We start from the raw sequence: 17,443 nt of genomic DNA on the forward strand, positions 1-17,443 counted from the left end.
TATATTTAAGAAGATGTGAATTGAACGAGAAAAAATGTTTTGTTTGTTTTAAATCCAGCAGCTATAGCAAGGCCTTCTTCTTAGTTTTTAGGCCTAGGCCGTTTTGTGTTCAGAGAGCTTTTCATCTATCCGTATGCTGTTTGGACGTCGTGGGAGAAAGTGAGCATAATCTTCAACTCTGAAGTTCCGTCTTTCCCTCGGGCCTCAAAAGAAGTTAATAATTTATTTATGGGTCCCTAAAAGCATCGTGGGCCTTGGGTCAGTGTCTTTTGTGCCTAGCTGTATATTACTCAGTTCTGATACATGTGCAAACCAAACTTAGAACATTATCCTCTATTAATGACTGACAGGCATTAAGTCAGTCCGTCCCCTTATTCTGCAAAGTGTGATTTTAAGCTTCAGAATGTGCAAGTTTCCCACCTGCAAGCTTTGATAAGGAGGCACGGGCATGGGAGATCTACTAATGGGTCCCGTGCCTCCTTATCAAAGACTGCAGGTGGGGGCCATACGAGGTCCCACAGGGCAGTGTTCTAATTGTCCTGGATCACTACACCATACTGTTCCTTGAGCACCTTCTGAAAGCACTCTTTTTGCCTCCTCTGTCACTTCACTTACCGTGTAACAGGTAAATCATAGGTCCTTCTATGTATCTATATCTCTGTTGGGTCTGAGGACTGCTCTGTGCGGGGGGAGACCATAACCCATGTATCCACTCTGTGTTAAACCTTTGCCACATGATATTGATCAGTTAGTGGCAGAAGTACTCTGCTGCACCACAGGGAACCGATCCAAACCCCTTAAGAAAACACACAGATAGAATGGTCCATGAGAGATTCAGGCTTCCCTATTTGGGATACAGTCTTCCAAATACAACTAGTCATCAAAAGTAGTAATAGTGAATAGCAGAGTTTGGTACATGGTGACCACTTATATCTTAGACAAGTGTTTCCTAAAATGAAACTTCTATATTGATCAGATAAAAAGTTGAGATCATTTGGCAGTCAGCCATCCCCATAGTACCCAGAAACAAGTCAAACTCAGTCACTCAGGAGTTGTTTCCTGATAATTGTGTTAATCTCTTTTCTCTGCTATAATTAGTTACCTAATAAGTCAGGTAAACTTTATAAAGGGAAGAGGTGCATTTAGCCCATAATTATGGGGATTCAGTCTTGGTAATAACATCACGATAGGTGGTATCTCAAACTGGAGTGTAAACAGATGGAAGAGACCACATTTCTATGCAGAAAGGTTGGGTTTCATAAATTCTTCCAAGAGTATGCCTCTAATGACATAAGGACTTATTGCTAGTCTCCACCTCTTAAAGGTTCACTGTCCCTGCTTCACTACACAAAAGACCATATCTCCTGACACACGAGCCCTGAGGGAACAAGCCATATCCAGCTCATAGTAACAACAATTGCAAAGAACAATCCACTGTAATTCTTTCAAGCTGGTGACAAAACTGTCTCCATGTTTCTTTCTCCAAAGTGTATTTCTTCTACTGAAGAACACTCTAGAATTTCAATGATTACTCATGTTTAGAAAATAGATCATTTTTCGTTCTGCTTCCAGCTACCCATAACTGTCACCACACCACTTCATTATGGCTTCATGGTAGCTGGTTTTTTTGTTTCCTGTTATTGAAATGACAGTGTGCTACTGGGACTACAAAAAAATCATTTTTTTCTGCAACAAGGTCCTTGTGGGTTCTTATGAACCTCAAATAACTTGGTCTGTTGGAAGACAATGTCCATGATCTCTGTTATAGGGTTACTAAGTCTAGTATTATTCAACTCAGGTGTCTTCCTAAAATACAACTCTGGAGCACGCCTGGTGACACAGGTCTATAATTCCAGTCACTTGGGGCTGAGGCAAAAGAACCAAAAGTTCAAGGCCCGCTTAGACTGGAGAATTTGTTTAAGACCATAGTGACTTCACTCAGAGTGACTTAGTGAAACCTTGTATTAAAATAACAAGTGAAAGGAGGTGGGAAGGTAGGGATGTAGCTCGTTGGTATAGCACTTGCCTAGGATGTGTGAGGCTCTAGGTTCATATACATATGATTCTAATGCAAAGTGAAGAACTGGAGGTGGACTCAAAACAGCCTGGTTTTAATCATCCTTCCACACTTAGCAGCTCTGGGATACTCGTAGAGGATAACCTGAGCCTTTTGTTGTCTGGTCTGCAGAATGGATATAATAGTATCCTCTTAGAACATGATTTCAAAAATTATCACCACATATTTACCATATGTCCTACAGGCCAGGGTCTTTTCTAAGTGCTACAGGTATCCCAGCAAGCAAAGGGCAAGCTTTCCATTCCCATGCAGCCATGGTCCTAATTGAAAATATATCCTGGTGCTCAAGTCTTTGAGGTGGAGTGCTACCTGGGAGTCAGCTGACACTGGGAGCCTTGTACATATAGTTGTAAAGTAAGCATCATTCTATTGTGCCAGACTTGGTCTTCCAGCTCAGTTATTGCTGGAGCACACATAACCTACCATTTTTTTATTTCATAAAACTTTTATTTTTAAGGCAACATTTATATTTGGAGTAAATACTTAGCACTGTGTTTGTCTTATTGATATATACTATATATAAGTAAGACTAATTTGCACCAAAAATGTTTGGATGGAAGACTGTATATTCTCTTGTGTATGAAAATTATGAGTGATGAAATAAATTGCTAAAATAAAATTTCCCTTTGAATTTGCCACTGGCCATATATTCAGCTCGCCACACTAAGGACTCTTGTCAGTGGTCATGGCACTGCACTGAAGGAATTCATTGCCCCCTTTTCATGCAATGGATGCCAGTGATGCGGTGATCTATCAGATCTTCCTTTTTTCAAACCACTTCCTGGGTGGAATCAGCAGAGCACACACTGTGACCTTGCCAAACACAGCATCTGATCATCATCAGGCATGCTAGGTACAAGAAAGTAACTGGGCAGCAGAGCATATTTGCAGTTGGTTCATTTTCTACTCATTTTGGATCAATGAATGAAGAAGTAGAATTTAGAAATTTCTTCATAATAGCCAGCTCAAATCATAGCACTGCCACTTATAATCCACCCAAGCCTTCAGGTTCAACATTGTACTCAGAGTAAAAGTACAACTTGCAGATTTTTTTCTGTGTAACATTTGATGAGACATGCATTTTGATTTTTATACTGTAATATTACTTCTGATATCTCAAACTGCTGGTGAAATTCTCAGCCAGTGTCATCTGAGGTAACTAGATTAAAAGAGAAATTTCAGTGGAATCCATCGCTAAAATGCGTTCTGCTCTGCATTAGCACACAGTGCTTCTTGCATAGTTCACTACAGAGCTGATTGCACTGTTTCAAAAATAGCAACGACAATAGGAAAAATAGAAGATGAAATATAAAGCTAGCCATCTGTGGAGTCACTCACCTTACATCCATGGAATGTCACACTGTTGCTAATGAATACTCAGAGATATATAGAAGAGAATGCTGAGGCCAAGAATGACCAGCACTTTACTACTTATTACAAAACCGCAGCTTTCTATTTTCTCTACAAATATGAGCCAGAAACTTTTTCCAAAAATACTTATTTTGATATCCCCAACGTGTCTTTCACCTGCCAACACTTACCTGCCACCTGATTCCATTGCTAAAATGATGGAGTTTGAAAATCATAACATTCGATTTCCTGCCTTTTCCTTGAATATACAAACAATATAGCAGTAAGATCCGGACAAAGATTCTACTGATAGGTCCATTGTCAGTTTTGTCACCTTTGCACTCTCAAACATGTCTCCAAAGGTAGAAGATGTGTGGGTGTAGGGAGCATGCATTTTCTGTAAGACTCAAACCATACATGTCTTTCTGTTAGAGTCCCATACCAAGACTATTTGATCTTTGGGGAATTCAGAAACTTGGCAGTTTTCTTCTTTTTAGCCTTCCGAATGTGGTCAGTTCCACCATGCTTGGGATGTACAGGAGCCACTAGGACAGGACAAAGGAATGTTTCATTCAGCTCCTTGGGATTCTCCTTTCAGAAGTCACATCTATAGCTACACAGTGCAGGTGCAAACTGGTACAAACTCATCCTTTTCCCACATGATGCTGCTACACATAAGATTTGAGAGTGTGTGTCAGGAGCCTTGAAGTCTTCATTGCCTCTCATGCTAAAGAACAATCTAATGTTCAAAAGAAGGGATGTATACCATGACACTTAAAATAAATGAAAAGCTGAAAGCCTTTTGTCCCTTGCTGCCCAAGAACAGGAATTGGTTATATAAATTTGCTATGTGGATACATAGCAACTTTTAGACAGTTTAGGTCAAGACTGGCATTCTTAAGGGACTTCTAGAATGGCATGTTAAAACGTCATAAATGAGCAATAACAGTACACAGCCCCATCTTTTTTCTGGTTTTAATGAGATTGCTTCAAGTCTTTCTCCATTTAGGATGATGGAGGATGATTGTCATATATATCCTTTATGTTGAGATATGTTCTCTCCTTTCCTATTCTCTAGGCCTTTTATCATATTGAATCTTTTACATGATTAAAAAAATATCCTTGAAAGTGTCTAACATGCTTAGCAATCAAGAAAAAAGCAAATTAAAACTACTTTGGGATTTCATTGGACCCCAGTCAGAATGGCTAAGATAAAGAAAACAACTGGCAATAAATGCTGGCAAGGATGTGGGAACAAGGAACCGTCATTCACTGTTGGTGGGAATGCAAACTGGTGCAGTCACTGTAAAAATCTGTGTGGAGAATTCTTAAAAAACTGAAAACAGATTTATCTTATAGCCGAATTGTAGCATGCCTTGGCGTATATCTGAAGAACTCAACATCCTACTACAGAGATGTGTTTGACCACGTTTATTGCTGCTCTATTCACGATATGCAGGAAATAGAAGCTGCCTGCATCTCTGGCAACTGGTGAATGGATAATGAAAATGTGGTGCAAATACACAATAGAATTCTTTTCAGAGGTAAAGAAAAGTATAATCACCCAATTTGCAGGTAAATGAACAGAACCGGGAAATCCTATACTAAGTGAGGTAACCCAGAGCCAGAAAGACAAATGGTGTGTTCTCTTACTTACAGATCATAGCTCCAAATCTGTAGATTTGAATATATAACCTGCAGTAACCACAGAAGCCAAGAAAGTAGAAAATGACCTTTGGGAGAAGAGGGTTGGAGAAAGCTCTCTAAGGAGGGTAATAGTAGATCATAAGTGTTTTGGAGGTAGAAAGGGGGAAAAGTCAGACACGACTTAACTGGATGTAGGGGAAGACGGGGAAGGGGGAAGAAAGATAAAAAACAGTAAGGATGTTTGAAAGACCACATGGAAACACTCTGTGTTTATTTAAAAATATATACAGATGATATCAGGGCTTTTGTTGTTTTAATTCTATTTGTTTATTTGTTTGTTTATTACCCTACAGGTTTATGTGTTATCACTTCCAGTTTTGAATTTAAATGGGATTTTTGAGTGTGTGTCTCTGCATCTGTTTGTATTTCTTGTGCCTTTTCTTGGACTCTTCTGTTTGTTTTGACCTAGTCCAATTTGTAATTGTTGTATCTTATTATATTTTATGATTATCCTTTAGATGCCTGTTTGTTTTCTAACGAGAGACAGAAAGGGTGTGAATCCAGATGGGAGGAGAGATGAGCAAGAACTCAGAGGAGTAGAGAAAGGGAAAACTGTAATCAGAGACAAAAAAATCTATCTTCAATAAAAGGAAAAAAGAAATGCTGTTTTCATTTCACACACACACACACACACATGGGGGGGACGTGTTTAACTTAATTTTTTTAAGTATTCTTGAACTGTGGTAAGCCCAAAACAAACCTGTATTCACAGTGTGATCTTAACTATGTAGGGAGTGTGCACAAAAAAGAAAAACTAGCACACACACCGTGACTGCTGGTGTTCATCGTCACCTTGACATACCTATGGGAGGTGGGGGTATCTTGATTACATTGCTTGATGTGAGAAGACCTATTTCAACGGTGAGCAGGACCATTCCCTTGGCAGGGGCCCTGGACTGTATAAATGGAGAGTGAGTGGAGCATGACAATGTACTTAACTGTCTCTTGGTCTCTTTGTATCTTTTCTTAAGTCCCCCTTTTGTTTTTCTTTGATGTTATAAACATTTCCCATTGTGAATATCAAATAAAATAAAACTTCAGAACTTTAGATACCGACAAAAAGTACTAATGGAACAGTTGCGGCAATGGCAATGCGTGTTTTTATATCCATTCTATCATGGGAAAGTGATGCACGGCTGTCTGTTGTGGGTCTTCCCTGGGAATTTATACCATTCATTCTCCTGTTGGAGAGAAATTACTGCAAAGAGGCAATGATAAGAATCTAGTCTTCCCTGCTCTTTTCCAGCACACAACGGTTTTACCCTTTATATTAATCGAGATGAGGACATCCCACCATCAGTATCCCAGCAGGAGCAGCGGACTCGCCGCCATATGTACCTTCTCCGTGGCCTATATATTATGGTAAGGACTGTGCCTGCTGGGCGTTCATACTGTATTAGATTCTGCAATGCTAAATGTGGGCACATATTGCATTATGGATATAATCACTAACAGATTCACACCGCGTGCCTCATTTGGTCCAAGACCTGGGCTTTGTCTTGTTTCACCAGATGCTTATATTTTTAGAAATATATGCCAAACCTCACACAGCAGGAATTTGTTGAACAATCCCATGTAAGCAGTGCGCCTTCCAAGGCTACGTTTTTCAACTTGTTTTCAAACTAAATGTTTTTCTTGGACACTAGTTTTATAGCTTAAAGGCTTTTTCTTTTGCTGGGGATTTTGTTTTTGTTGTTGCTTTTGTTGGGGGAGTGGGGATTGCAACAAACACGAGTGAAAGCAAATGAACCAACCAATGTAAGTGAAATGTACATTTTATGGACCTACTCAAAACCTATTCAAAAGTGATGAATTATAAGTAGAATGCATTTAGCTTACTTGTTTTAGGATATTGGGGTAAATAAACCACATGAGATCTCCATGTTATCTGTTGGGCACACTTAAGTCTCAAGCTTGTGGTGCCAAATGTATCTGATAAGAATTTTTGCTTCATATTAACTTCAGTTTTTATCATGTTTCAACACTTTCATATACTCATTTATTTATCACCAAGAATTTTCAAATTTCTCTTTATAATTCCAAGTTCTCTTTGATATATTAACCCAGAAAGAGAGGCTTCCTCCTGTATCTCTTCCTCTTGAGACTCTCTTGTCCTGGGTTTTGGGGTCACCATCCCCTCTTTTCAGCCTGGAACACTGGATAACATTCTTCCAAATACCTCACAATGGTTTTTAACCCAGCTCAAAACCTAAGCTCTCTCAGAGGCCCAGTCTCCATGGAGCATTTTTCTCTAGCCAGTCTAGAACTATTGAAGAGAGTAGTCAGGATAAGACTTCACACACTTCATATGAACAACAATATGATATCACAGGCCTGAGAAGAAAGAAGATTGACCACCAGGGGAAAAAAAATGTGTGTCTGGATATAAGTGATACTCAGAGTACAGACCTCAGAATATGCAGGCAATAGAGTTCACCACATCTGCCTTTGGCCAGACCACCAACTAGTGAAAGACTATTCATGAGGACTTGGGAAGTTTGTTTTCCTATTCACTTACTTTATAGTTGGCATTGTTTTTGTTTATTTGTTTGCTTGTTTATTTTTTTTCCTTCCTGCCCAGATTCTTAAATATAGACTTTCTCTGATAGAAAAAGTCCAAGAGATTTATCTCACTGATGATATGGAAATAAATAATGTTGTATCTTAGAAATGAACTTACATGCTTTATGAATATGAACTTGACATTCAAAGACTGTTAGCTTTCAGAAGAATCAAATGTGGAAGTTGCACAGTCATTCAGCTGTGCTATCTGGAACTTCCTTTGGCCTTAAAAGTCAGCTCTCTTCCCCAACACTTGTTCCACAAGCTCATCACTGCAGTGCATTGACTTATGTGAGGGTAGGGAAGCTCTCTCTGGGAGTTATGGTGGATTTCTGAGAATTTATTCATGTGCTGTGAAATGATCTTGCAGAGCCTGGAGGTTTCACGAACTATGTTCTTCCTGATGGCTTTTCTTCCGCTGGGTATACAATCAGCCCACGTTCCAAAGAGACACATGGGAAATACCACACAGGCCTCATTATAGACCCCCAAGATCCCTCGTTAAAATGAAGCATTACTCATGTTCTCTGTGCCAAGTGAGGCTTGCCAGCTCCATGTACTCCCTCGGCAAACCAGTACTTGTTTAGACATGTACTTGCATTAACCAGCAAATTCCCTCAGATTTGTTCTGAGAGAGCTTTCAAAGTAGACTTTTTTCCTTTGGTGTTCTGCCCTAGGCATTTATATAGCTCTGCCAAAAGCTAAACAATGCCCCTTGAGTCATGTCACATTGTATAAATTCAAGGGTTTAATTGTTGTCAAAAGGTACTGGCTTTTGCTCCCTTCCAGGCTGTCCTGGAGCCCAACATACCAGTGACACAACAGTGAAAGATTCAGGAAATGAAATCTTATGATAGCATACCAGTGTTGTAACCGAACATTCCAGAACCCACCCTCAAGCCAAGATTGGGGAAACCATTTCTCTTATCGTGTTCTAATTATAAAATAAATGGGTCTCCTTTACAATGCTGAGTATGGCAAGTTGACTGTGCCTCAGGGCTGCTGGCCAGGCTGTCTGGCTACTCTTGTTGGACTCTGACTCTCCAATTTCCTAGGTCTCCTTTTCCATCTTAAGCTGTTCTCCCCTACGTTTAGATAGGATTGTTGAGAAAGTGAGGAAGAGATACCTTCAATGGGTGGCACAACCGTGCATGTATGTCTCCCAACTCCATGTGGGTCTTCTCCAAGTTTAGCTTCCCAAGGTCACTCCAGACTCCTCATAAGCACTTCTGCCTGCCTGCTGAGTTTCCCTCTCAGCTGCTCAAGTGTTAGAGACACAAATATCCTCCTGTCCATTGCTGGGGAGTTCTCTACTCCTTTATTAGCCACCTCCCCGTTGTCATCACCTCCTATACATGTCTCTGTACCCTTTTGTAGGATGCTGAGCATGCGGAGGGGGCCGGGGCTTGGTCTTCAGTAGAGCCATGGAGACAGACACCATGCATGTGTTTGTTCAAATTCCTTTTAATTTAATTTAAATTCCTTCAGATAACTCTACAACATAGGCATGTCTTACCCATTTCACAGAGAAGGAATGAAATCTCACAGAGGATACTTAGCTTGCCTAAGACAAACTAAGAGCCTATTGTCAAAACAATAGTGCAAGCCCAGGTACATGGTTCAGAGTCTACACCATTAACTATGCCCTCTGCTGCCTCCTCCTGTGTGAAGAGTAGTCCCATGGATTGATTTATTATGTGAGTTTTTGCTTTTTTGTGTGTTTTGAAGAAAACATCAAATGCAGTCAAGTCTAGGAATTAAGCCCCTTTCTTGAGTTAGGGCCCCACTCCCCTGCTTCACCATTTTGGACCCCAGCTTCCTTGGATTGAAATTATGGAAGAGGATGGTGGGGGTACACATGGGTTGAGGTTACCCCATGCTTTAATGGAGCCCTGAGAACAAGGCCACCATCATAGTAAACCCTTTCTCTTTTTGCTGCAGTTGGTTGTCAAAAGCCCCACAACAAATGGCAGTAAAAGCTCCTAATGTTTTTTCTTGAGGGTTTGAGAATCCAAGTTAGGGTGTTAAGCTCTACCCGCCTCTGAGATTCACAATCCTCATTCACACAGTCTTCACTTTAGAAGTCCAAAACAACTCTGAGGGACACGAAAATATCATTTTTATTGTCTCACAGCCCTGATGGTTTTAGACAGATTCCATATTCCAAATCTCATTATCCCAAATGTGTTCATTAAACAACTTCCCAACATAAAAAAAATAAAGTAAAATCAGAATGCAGTGTGATTTCCCTTTTATGGTCCAATCCCACATGGTTCCAGATCTGAATTCTATGTCCCACCAAACTCATCACAGCCACAGAATCCTGGATTATGTCTTGTTCTCTTATTGGCACCTTTCTGTATTTTTCTCAAGCTCATGCTGAAAACACATTTCTCTTTATATGCATCTACTTCAAACACACAAAAGATTTTTTGACAAAAATATTAAAATGTACTCTGAAACATAATATTCTTAGACATGAGGAAAAACTAGAAAGAAAATGGAATTCAGATCACATGAAAGCCACAATCAAGCAAATATGGCCAACATGGAATTGTGCTTTAACCAGAAGATTGCATTTTTCCCTGCTCAATCTCAACAGTTTCTTCCATCAAAACAGTCTTCCCTGTTGACTTTTATGTATCCCATAGTATTTGAGGGTGTTTTTTTTTCTTATTTTCTGGCATTGCAGAACTGGGCCAAAGCTTAAAGAACCAGGTTATAAGTGCCTCAAATTCTGAAGCGAGATGCCTCTCCTGGGGCTTGTGAAGGGGTAGAAGTAGGGGTAGCCAGGGACTCAGCTTCCATCCCCATCACCAAATAGCCCACTCTTCACCATGACTCTCAGCATCTCCCCAACTCTCTGCTCCCAGCCTAGCCAGGAAAGGGGAAGAGTGTCATTGCTAACTGACTTTGAGTTCTGGGGAGCCTTCTGAGAAGGAAGAAGTTCCACACACTCACTGAAGGCAAGCATGAGAGAATCCTTGGGAAATGGTGGGGCTGAGGCTGGAATCTGATCTAAGAGCCTTCCTCAGTTGTCACACTAGAGCCAGAAAGGACACAGCAGGGGAGGGAAGGGACAGCTGTCAGACAGCCCAGAGGGACATGGCAAGTGAGGGGAGGTGGGTACAGCCGTGAGACAGCCATTGCTCTTCCATTTGTGTACAAGAGATGGGTAAGCTTCATGGGAATCTGGCTCACAGAGGAAAGTTTGGCACTGAGGTGTCTCAGTGGCCCAATGACAAGTGAAGCCTTGAGGCAAGAAATTTCTCAAGAGCAAGCAAGAGAGAGAAAGAGAGAGAGAGAGAGAGAGAGAGAGAGAGAGAGAGAGAGAGAGAGAGGAGTATGTGTGTACTGTCACAGTCAGAGGTCAAGGGAACCAGCCATGACTCCTGTGGTCCTCAATGCCCTTGTCAAGAAAAAAGATGGAGGTAGTTAGTCAGGATTTCCATGACTCAGTGGGTAAGAAGGGGCACTTGCTTTGTAATTATGAGCCCTTGATTTTGAATTCTCAGCACACATGTGAAAAGCTATGCATAGCCCCACAGGCCTCAAACCCCAGCACTGACAGGTAGAGACAGGCAGATCCTGAGAAGTTGTGGCTAGCCAGCCTATCCAAAACAATGAGCTTCCAGTTCAACAAGTGACCTTGTCTCAAGGTAGTAAGAAGTAGAAACTGAGAGAGGAAAGGAAGACACCTGACAAACTTCCCTAGCCTTCATGTGTACATGCAAGGATACATACACCCCTTACACTTGTGTTCATGTATGCACCACACACGTGTACAACACATACACCAATCAGAGAAACTGGCATACATCGGCCACCATACCACTGCTGCTCCATGCAGTAGCCATCTTTGGCCTCTTCATTCTCCAAGCATGCTGAATCACTGAGGCACCTGAGTGCCCTTCCTCATTGCTCCATTCCTCAGAGGATAGGATTAGTCTATAGATGTTGCGGGTGCTCTACTTGGGGAAAATTCCTGTTCTTTTCTTGGCCTCATTGTTGCCTCCTATAAAATGGGAATAAGCTAAGCACCTGTCGCTCTGAGTTGTGAAGACTAAAGAACACATAGGGACCTGCAGGAAGGTCTGCATTCTCTCTAGGCAGCAACAACAACAACAAAACCCTGCATGTCTGCAGAGTCTCTTTCTCATCCCCAAACTTTTTTTATTTTCATTTTGTGCCGTCGTCTTCTCATGGGTCTTGAATCTCCTTGCTGATTGTGTCTCTGCAGCTTATTAGGAATGTGGAAAGCGTTTTTTCTGAAATGTTCCTATGGTTCATGTATTAAGTTATTTCCAGAGCTCAGCTTTCCCCTGAGAGTTGAGAATGTCATTGCTTTCCCATTATTCCAATCTGCTCATTTTTCACAAGCACTTGCTTGAGAAAGCATTGTTTTCTTTTATTCTAATGAGGAGTCTCTGTGGACAAAGGGGCATCACAGCTGAGAGTGGTTTGCTCCAGGCCCCCAATGGGACACAGGTCAGGTGAGTTTCCTAGTTCTCCCATCTACCCAAAATACCACGGTGGAGTTCTTCAGAGCCCAGTGCCTCATTTATTCTCCCCAACTCAGCCTGTCTTTCCTGTGACTGCAATACCTCCATTCCAGACCATAAGGTCAAAAACTCCAAGCTAGTACTGTATCTACTCACTTACCAATTACAAAACCACCTCAGGCCATACCTGATCTCCCTATCCCATCTACAAACTCACATCCCCCACCCCCACCCCCACCCCCAGCATCCTCACCCACCTGGTAGTCATGCCAGAAATACACGGGACATCCTGAAGTGTATAACAGGCCACCAGCCATTTGGCATCTTCCGAATCCTCACACTGTGCTCTGCCTCCATGGTTAACACTCTGATCTGAAATCCTGAACCACTCTCATTCTCCTGCCTGGCTAGAGATCATATCACTTAAAAAATATGCTGACTATGTAGATTTCTCTTTGCTTCTATGGACTAAGTCCAAATTTCCTTTCACAGTTTAGGCTTCTCTTCACTACCTGATCCTGCTGACTCTGCTGTCCTTTTCCTCTTCCCCTTTGGCTTAGTCATCCAGCCACCCTTGTAAAGCAGAGTAAGTTCCTCCCAGCCTTGAAGCTTTCCCTTTCTCCATACCTCCGCCCAGCTCACTTCTTCCAGACTAGGAGTCCCACTCATACCTCTGTAAGTCCTGCTCATCATTCAGGCCCCAGCCTTGTTTTCAGGGATCCTTCTCTTGTGCCCCACATTTGGTTTAGCTTCTCCATAGGGCATTATTGGTGTCTCTTATTAATTCTCATCATGGGATTTTAAAACTAGCTAGAGTTGTGGGGTTTTGATTTTGTTTCAGTATTTGTTCTCCGAGTCCCTTCCCCTCATTATCCAGAGTAAAACAAAACAAAACAAAACAAAACAAAAACTGAAGTCTTAAAGAAAATAGAGCCTCCTTGTCTACAGGTTCTAGGTTCTAAGTGTTAATAATCTTTGGACTTGACAACAGTCAGAATGATGTAGAAAATATTCTTGCATTAGCTTAATAAGTGAAATTATAATGGTATGTGAGTTTTAAATGAAAGCAAAGTATGGAAATGAATATATTACATGTACATGCATCATACCTGTCTTACACTTTGCTCCATAATAACCACATAAAGTGTCTGCGATGTCCCTGCCACCCATTTCTCTAAGATTGAATCTCTGCTTTATTGTCTCTTTTCCCACCTGCCTGATTTACTTAAATTGCCAACAGAAGCTCATAAACTTCAAGAAGAAACCCCGAAGGCCACACTCTGCTGGAGCGACAGCCCATTCGGGAGGTGATCCAGTTTAAACACTGGAAACATTTCAAGTAGAGGAAGAATTTACTTACTGACAGTCTCCTAGCTTTCCTGAGGAGATCTGTCTTGGACTTCTGAGACCATGAGAGCACCTGAAGTCTCAGAGCATGTCCTCTGGTGGGCTGCATGTGAGGGTTTCCATGCATGCCTTTACAGTAGCTTTAGGCTTGCCCAGGCTCACATGGCATCCACAGCCAGCAATCACCCAGAGGGACACAGGTGCCTCTCTTGTAACACTAAGCAGTGTTGGAGACACAAAATAAAAACTAATTGAAAATAATAAAGTTACCAACTCAGAAGAATGGACAGCTGTACACAGTCAAGACTAAATGGAATGTAAAGTGGAGATGAATGAAAATAACAAGCAAAACTTGTTCTTAAATCACCATAAAAACTTGAACTACCAACAGTTTAAAGAGACTCTCCCGTAATAATTTGCAGAGGTAGAGAAGCAGCTGTTTTGGACATCATTATCCATAATATTTTTATTCTTCCATATTCGGAAATATATGAATGTGTTGATACAGCACGAAGTTCATTAACTTTCTCAAACAAGTGTCTATTGAGTTCTTCCATATACCAGGCAGTGTGTAGATGGGAGAAGAAAGCAGTTTGCAGAACGTTTGCTCTGTTCACAAAGATGGCGGTCTTCTGCAGGATACAGTAAAATTAAATGCAAGGTTCCCTGACCTAGCTAGGGAGTCACCTAAAGCTTGCCCACAGAAGTGACATATACAGTGCTCCATTGAGGAGGAACAAGAATTAAACTTTGAAAAAATCCAGAGAGAAGAAGATGTCCTTCTGGCAAAAGAGAGGAGGTCTTCATTGGACAGCCAAATATATGGGGTATAAACAGAGTCAAAAACTTTTGACACTTAATGTAATTGCAGCAGCATAAATTCAACCTCAGTTCTCTCTGATAATGGTGCGTTCGTGTGAGGTGTGTGTGTGTGTGTGTGTGTGTGTGTGCGCGCGCGTGTGTGTGTGTGTGTGTGTGTGTGTGTGTGTGTGTGTGTGTGTGTGTGTGTGCTAATTTGGGTTTCTTCTTCAACCAGTCCCCAGCTCAGTTTTTGAGAGAGGATGTCTCACTAAAGCTAGAGCTCCTGGATCCAGCTGGATTGACTAGCCGGGAAACTGCAGGCATCCACCTGTCTCGGCCTCCTCCCTACCTATGGGACTGCAGGTGCTTTCACCAGGTCCAGATGTTTTTATATAAATGCTGGAAAGAAAATTCCCATGTTTGCTCAGCAGGCATTTTACCAACCTAGCCATCTCCTCAGTTCTTTTTTATTTTTTTTTCTTTTCAGTCTTATCACAACATCCTTCCTTGAGTGGGTTCTCTAATGGTTGGTAGCTAGCTAGCTGGGTGGGTAGGTGTTTTATCCCCTTCCTGTGCCACCCATTTTTGTGGACAGTCCCCAGCCTGCTCTATGGGCCCTATTCTTCCAGCCCCTCCCCATTGCTCTAATTTCTTAGCAACCTGTCACAGTCTCCTATGCATTTTCCACTGCTTGGCAAGAAAGTTTGTTTTTAAAATTCAGATTTTATCATGTTAGTTCTTCTACTGAAAACTCCCCCAACAGTTTGTTTTTCCTAGTTTGAAGTTTTTGAGGACATTTCCATTTTGTTATCACTTTTATTTTTCTTTGCATGATGACGTATCCGTGGGCTATGAAATTTTCACATGAAAATAGAAAAAGCAAATGTGTAAGTCATCTCTAAAATCTGAGAATGACATACAAAAAAACTTACATAAATTGAGACAATGCATAAATTTGCAGGTACAAATACAAACCATTTTGCAAGAGCAATAAGTGACTTAGCCCCATGACATCTGGTTGGAAAAACATTGGATAAGAAGTAAATGGAATCCTGTGGTTTAGATTAGCTGATTTCTAAACTCTGCTAGGAGATTGCAAGAAAAAGGTGACAATTCATTCATAAATTCTTGCCAGCCTCTTGAGAATCCAAGAATTGTCATGAGGACTCTCTTTGGATCTGTTCATTCCCTAGAGGGGTGAGTAACTCATGAGAAATTGTTGGGGGGCAGGGAAGGAGGGAAGGAAGAGGGAACTGGGATTAACATGTAAAACAAGCTTGTTTCTAATTTAAATTAAGAAAAAAAAAGAGAAGTTGTCACTGAGCCAAAGAGTTGTCACTTCAGATGAAGTCCCTTTCAGAAACACATGATCCTTGGTTTCCCTTTGCTACCCACCACATATATGAAACTTTAACCAAAAATCCATTAAAAACTTTAGAAAAGTATTGTGTTGACAAGATGGCTTAAGGCACCTGACGTCAGACTTGATGACCTGGCAGTCACACACATGAACATGTGGCAGCTCTTGTTACCCGAATAAGACCACGAAAAGATCAAGAACAAGAAAGATAAAATTCTGGTATGGATGGGGAAGGGACTATGGATACCTACCCCTCTCTGAGGAGCTAATGGCTGCTGAGTGAGGAACTCGATATTCTTTGTGGAAAGAGGTCAGCCATTGATAGGTGCCTTAATGAGTGGTTCTCAGCCTTCCTAATGCTACATCCCTTTAATACAGTTCCTCATGCTGTGGTGACCCCCAACCATAGAGTCATTTCCTTGCTACTTCATAACTGTAATTTTGCTACTGATATGAAATGTGATGTAAACACCTGATATGCCAGATATCTGATATGTGACCCCTGAGAAAGGGTTATTTGACCTCTAAAGGGTTTGTGACCCACAGTTGAAAACCACTGCCCGAGTGGGTGTGCAGCACTAAATGGACTTAGTGATTTTTTTTTCTTTTATGATGAAATTGAGAAAGAGATACTCTGGACCTTCTGCTTCCAGACAGTGAACAGTGGGACTTTGCAGATGCTTCCTCTGTGAGCCAGTTCCTCCCAAATAAACCTCTTTCTGTAACTCTGGTGAACCATCTAATACACATGCCACACTTCCTTCCCTTCAGACGTCACATGCTTTCCACATTTTTCTTCTCAGCTGTCACTCTGCTTCCAATCCCATCCCCTGACCTACTTAGCTGCCACCCACAACAACACTTCTTCCAAGAAAACTCCTGATTCCCTAACTTTCTTGGGTCTGGGCTTCCTCTTCCCAGTCACTTATTGGAATTGTCCCTTAAGTGGCTTCCATTCTGCCAAACATCTCAATGTAAGGACTATGCCTCTTCTGTTTGTGGCTGTAGCCTAACCTTCTAGCACAGCAGTGCTCAATCTGCCTAATGCTGTGACCCTTTAGTACAGTGCCTCTTGTTGTGGTGGCCCCCAACCATAAAATTATTTTGTTGGCATTTCATAACTGTAATTTTGCTACTGTTGTGAATTGTCATGCAAATATCTGATATGAGACCCCCCCAAAGCAGTTGCGCCCCACATGTTGAGAACCACTATTTGAGCAGATTGTGTAGCTTAGAGCCTTTGTTAATTGCAGAAATGAATGAATGAAGAGACAACATAATGCTAAGGTTTGATGACAGTCCATCATGAGACTTGCTATCTTCTGACTGTGGCTTTCTTTTTTGATATGAAATGTTCTAAATGTGAGCATCAAGGTTTGTAAACCGTTAGGCATCTGGATTTTTGTCTGTTCGTTTTATTTGGGGGGAATGGTGTAGTTTCTCCCCATCATCTATTTTCAACAACTATCAACACAGGATGAAACTTGTTTTATCTATAATTAATTCTACCTTGCTGTCTTTGTTTTAGAGGAAAATCATTTGCATACCACGAATCGTCCTTTAACATGCACCATCCGTGTGCTAGGCTGTAGATGTATCATCACTACTCTAACGCCCAGACATTTGTTCCATCCCCAGAAGAATCTTTTTCTCCTTATTGTCTACCCACCCCACCCCTCAACCAGTGGCAATGACTAATCTGTTTTCACTCGACATGCATTTGACTATTCTGGACAT

General features: G+C 41.3%; 1 protein-coding gene across 3 annotated transcripts in view; it reads left to right on the forward strand.

Annotated features, from left to right (window-relative positions):
• Positions 1-17,443, forward strand: part of Aig1 (androgen induced 1) — a 202,398-nt gene that overhangs the window by 159,292 nt on the left and 25,663 nt on the right. For 2 of the 3 annotated variants that reach the window (XM_027401987.2, XM_027401988.2), the window contains exon 4: positions 6,381-6,496. In XM_027401987.2, the coding sequence (XP_027257788.1) occupies positions 6,381-6,496 (116 nt within the window). Of the gene's footprint in view, positions 1-6,380; positions 6,497-13,438; positions 14,053-17,443 lie in introns of those variants that run through there. The other variant, XM_027401989.2, reaches the window with a different exon arrangement.

This window comes from Cricetulus griseus, chromosome 2 (assembly GCF_003668045.3).
Source record: "Cricetulus griseus strain 17A/GY chromosome 2, alternate assembly CriGri-PICRH-1.0, whole genome shotgun sequence".
Lineage (NCBI taxonomy): Eukaryota > Metazoa > Chordata > Mammalia > Rodentia > Cricetidae > Cricetulus > Cricetulus griseus.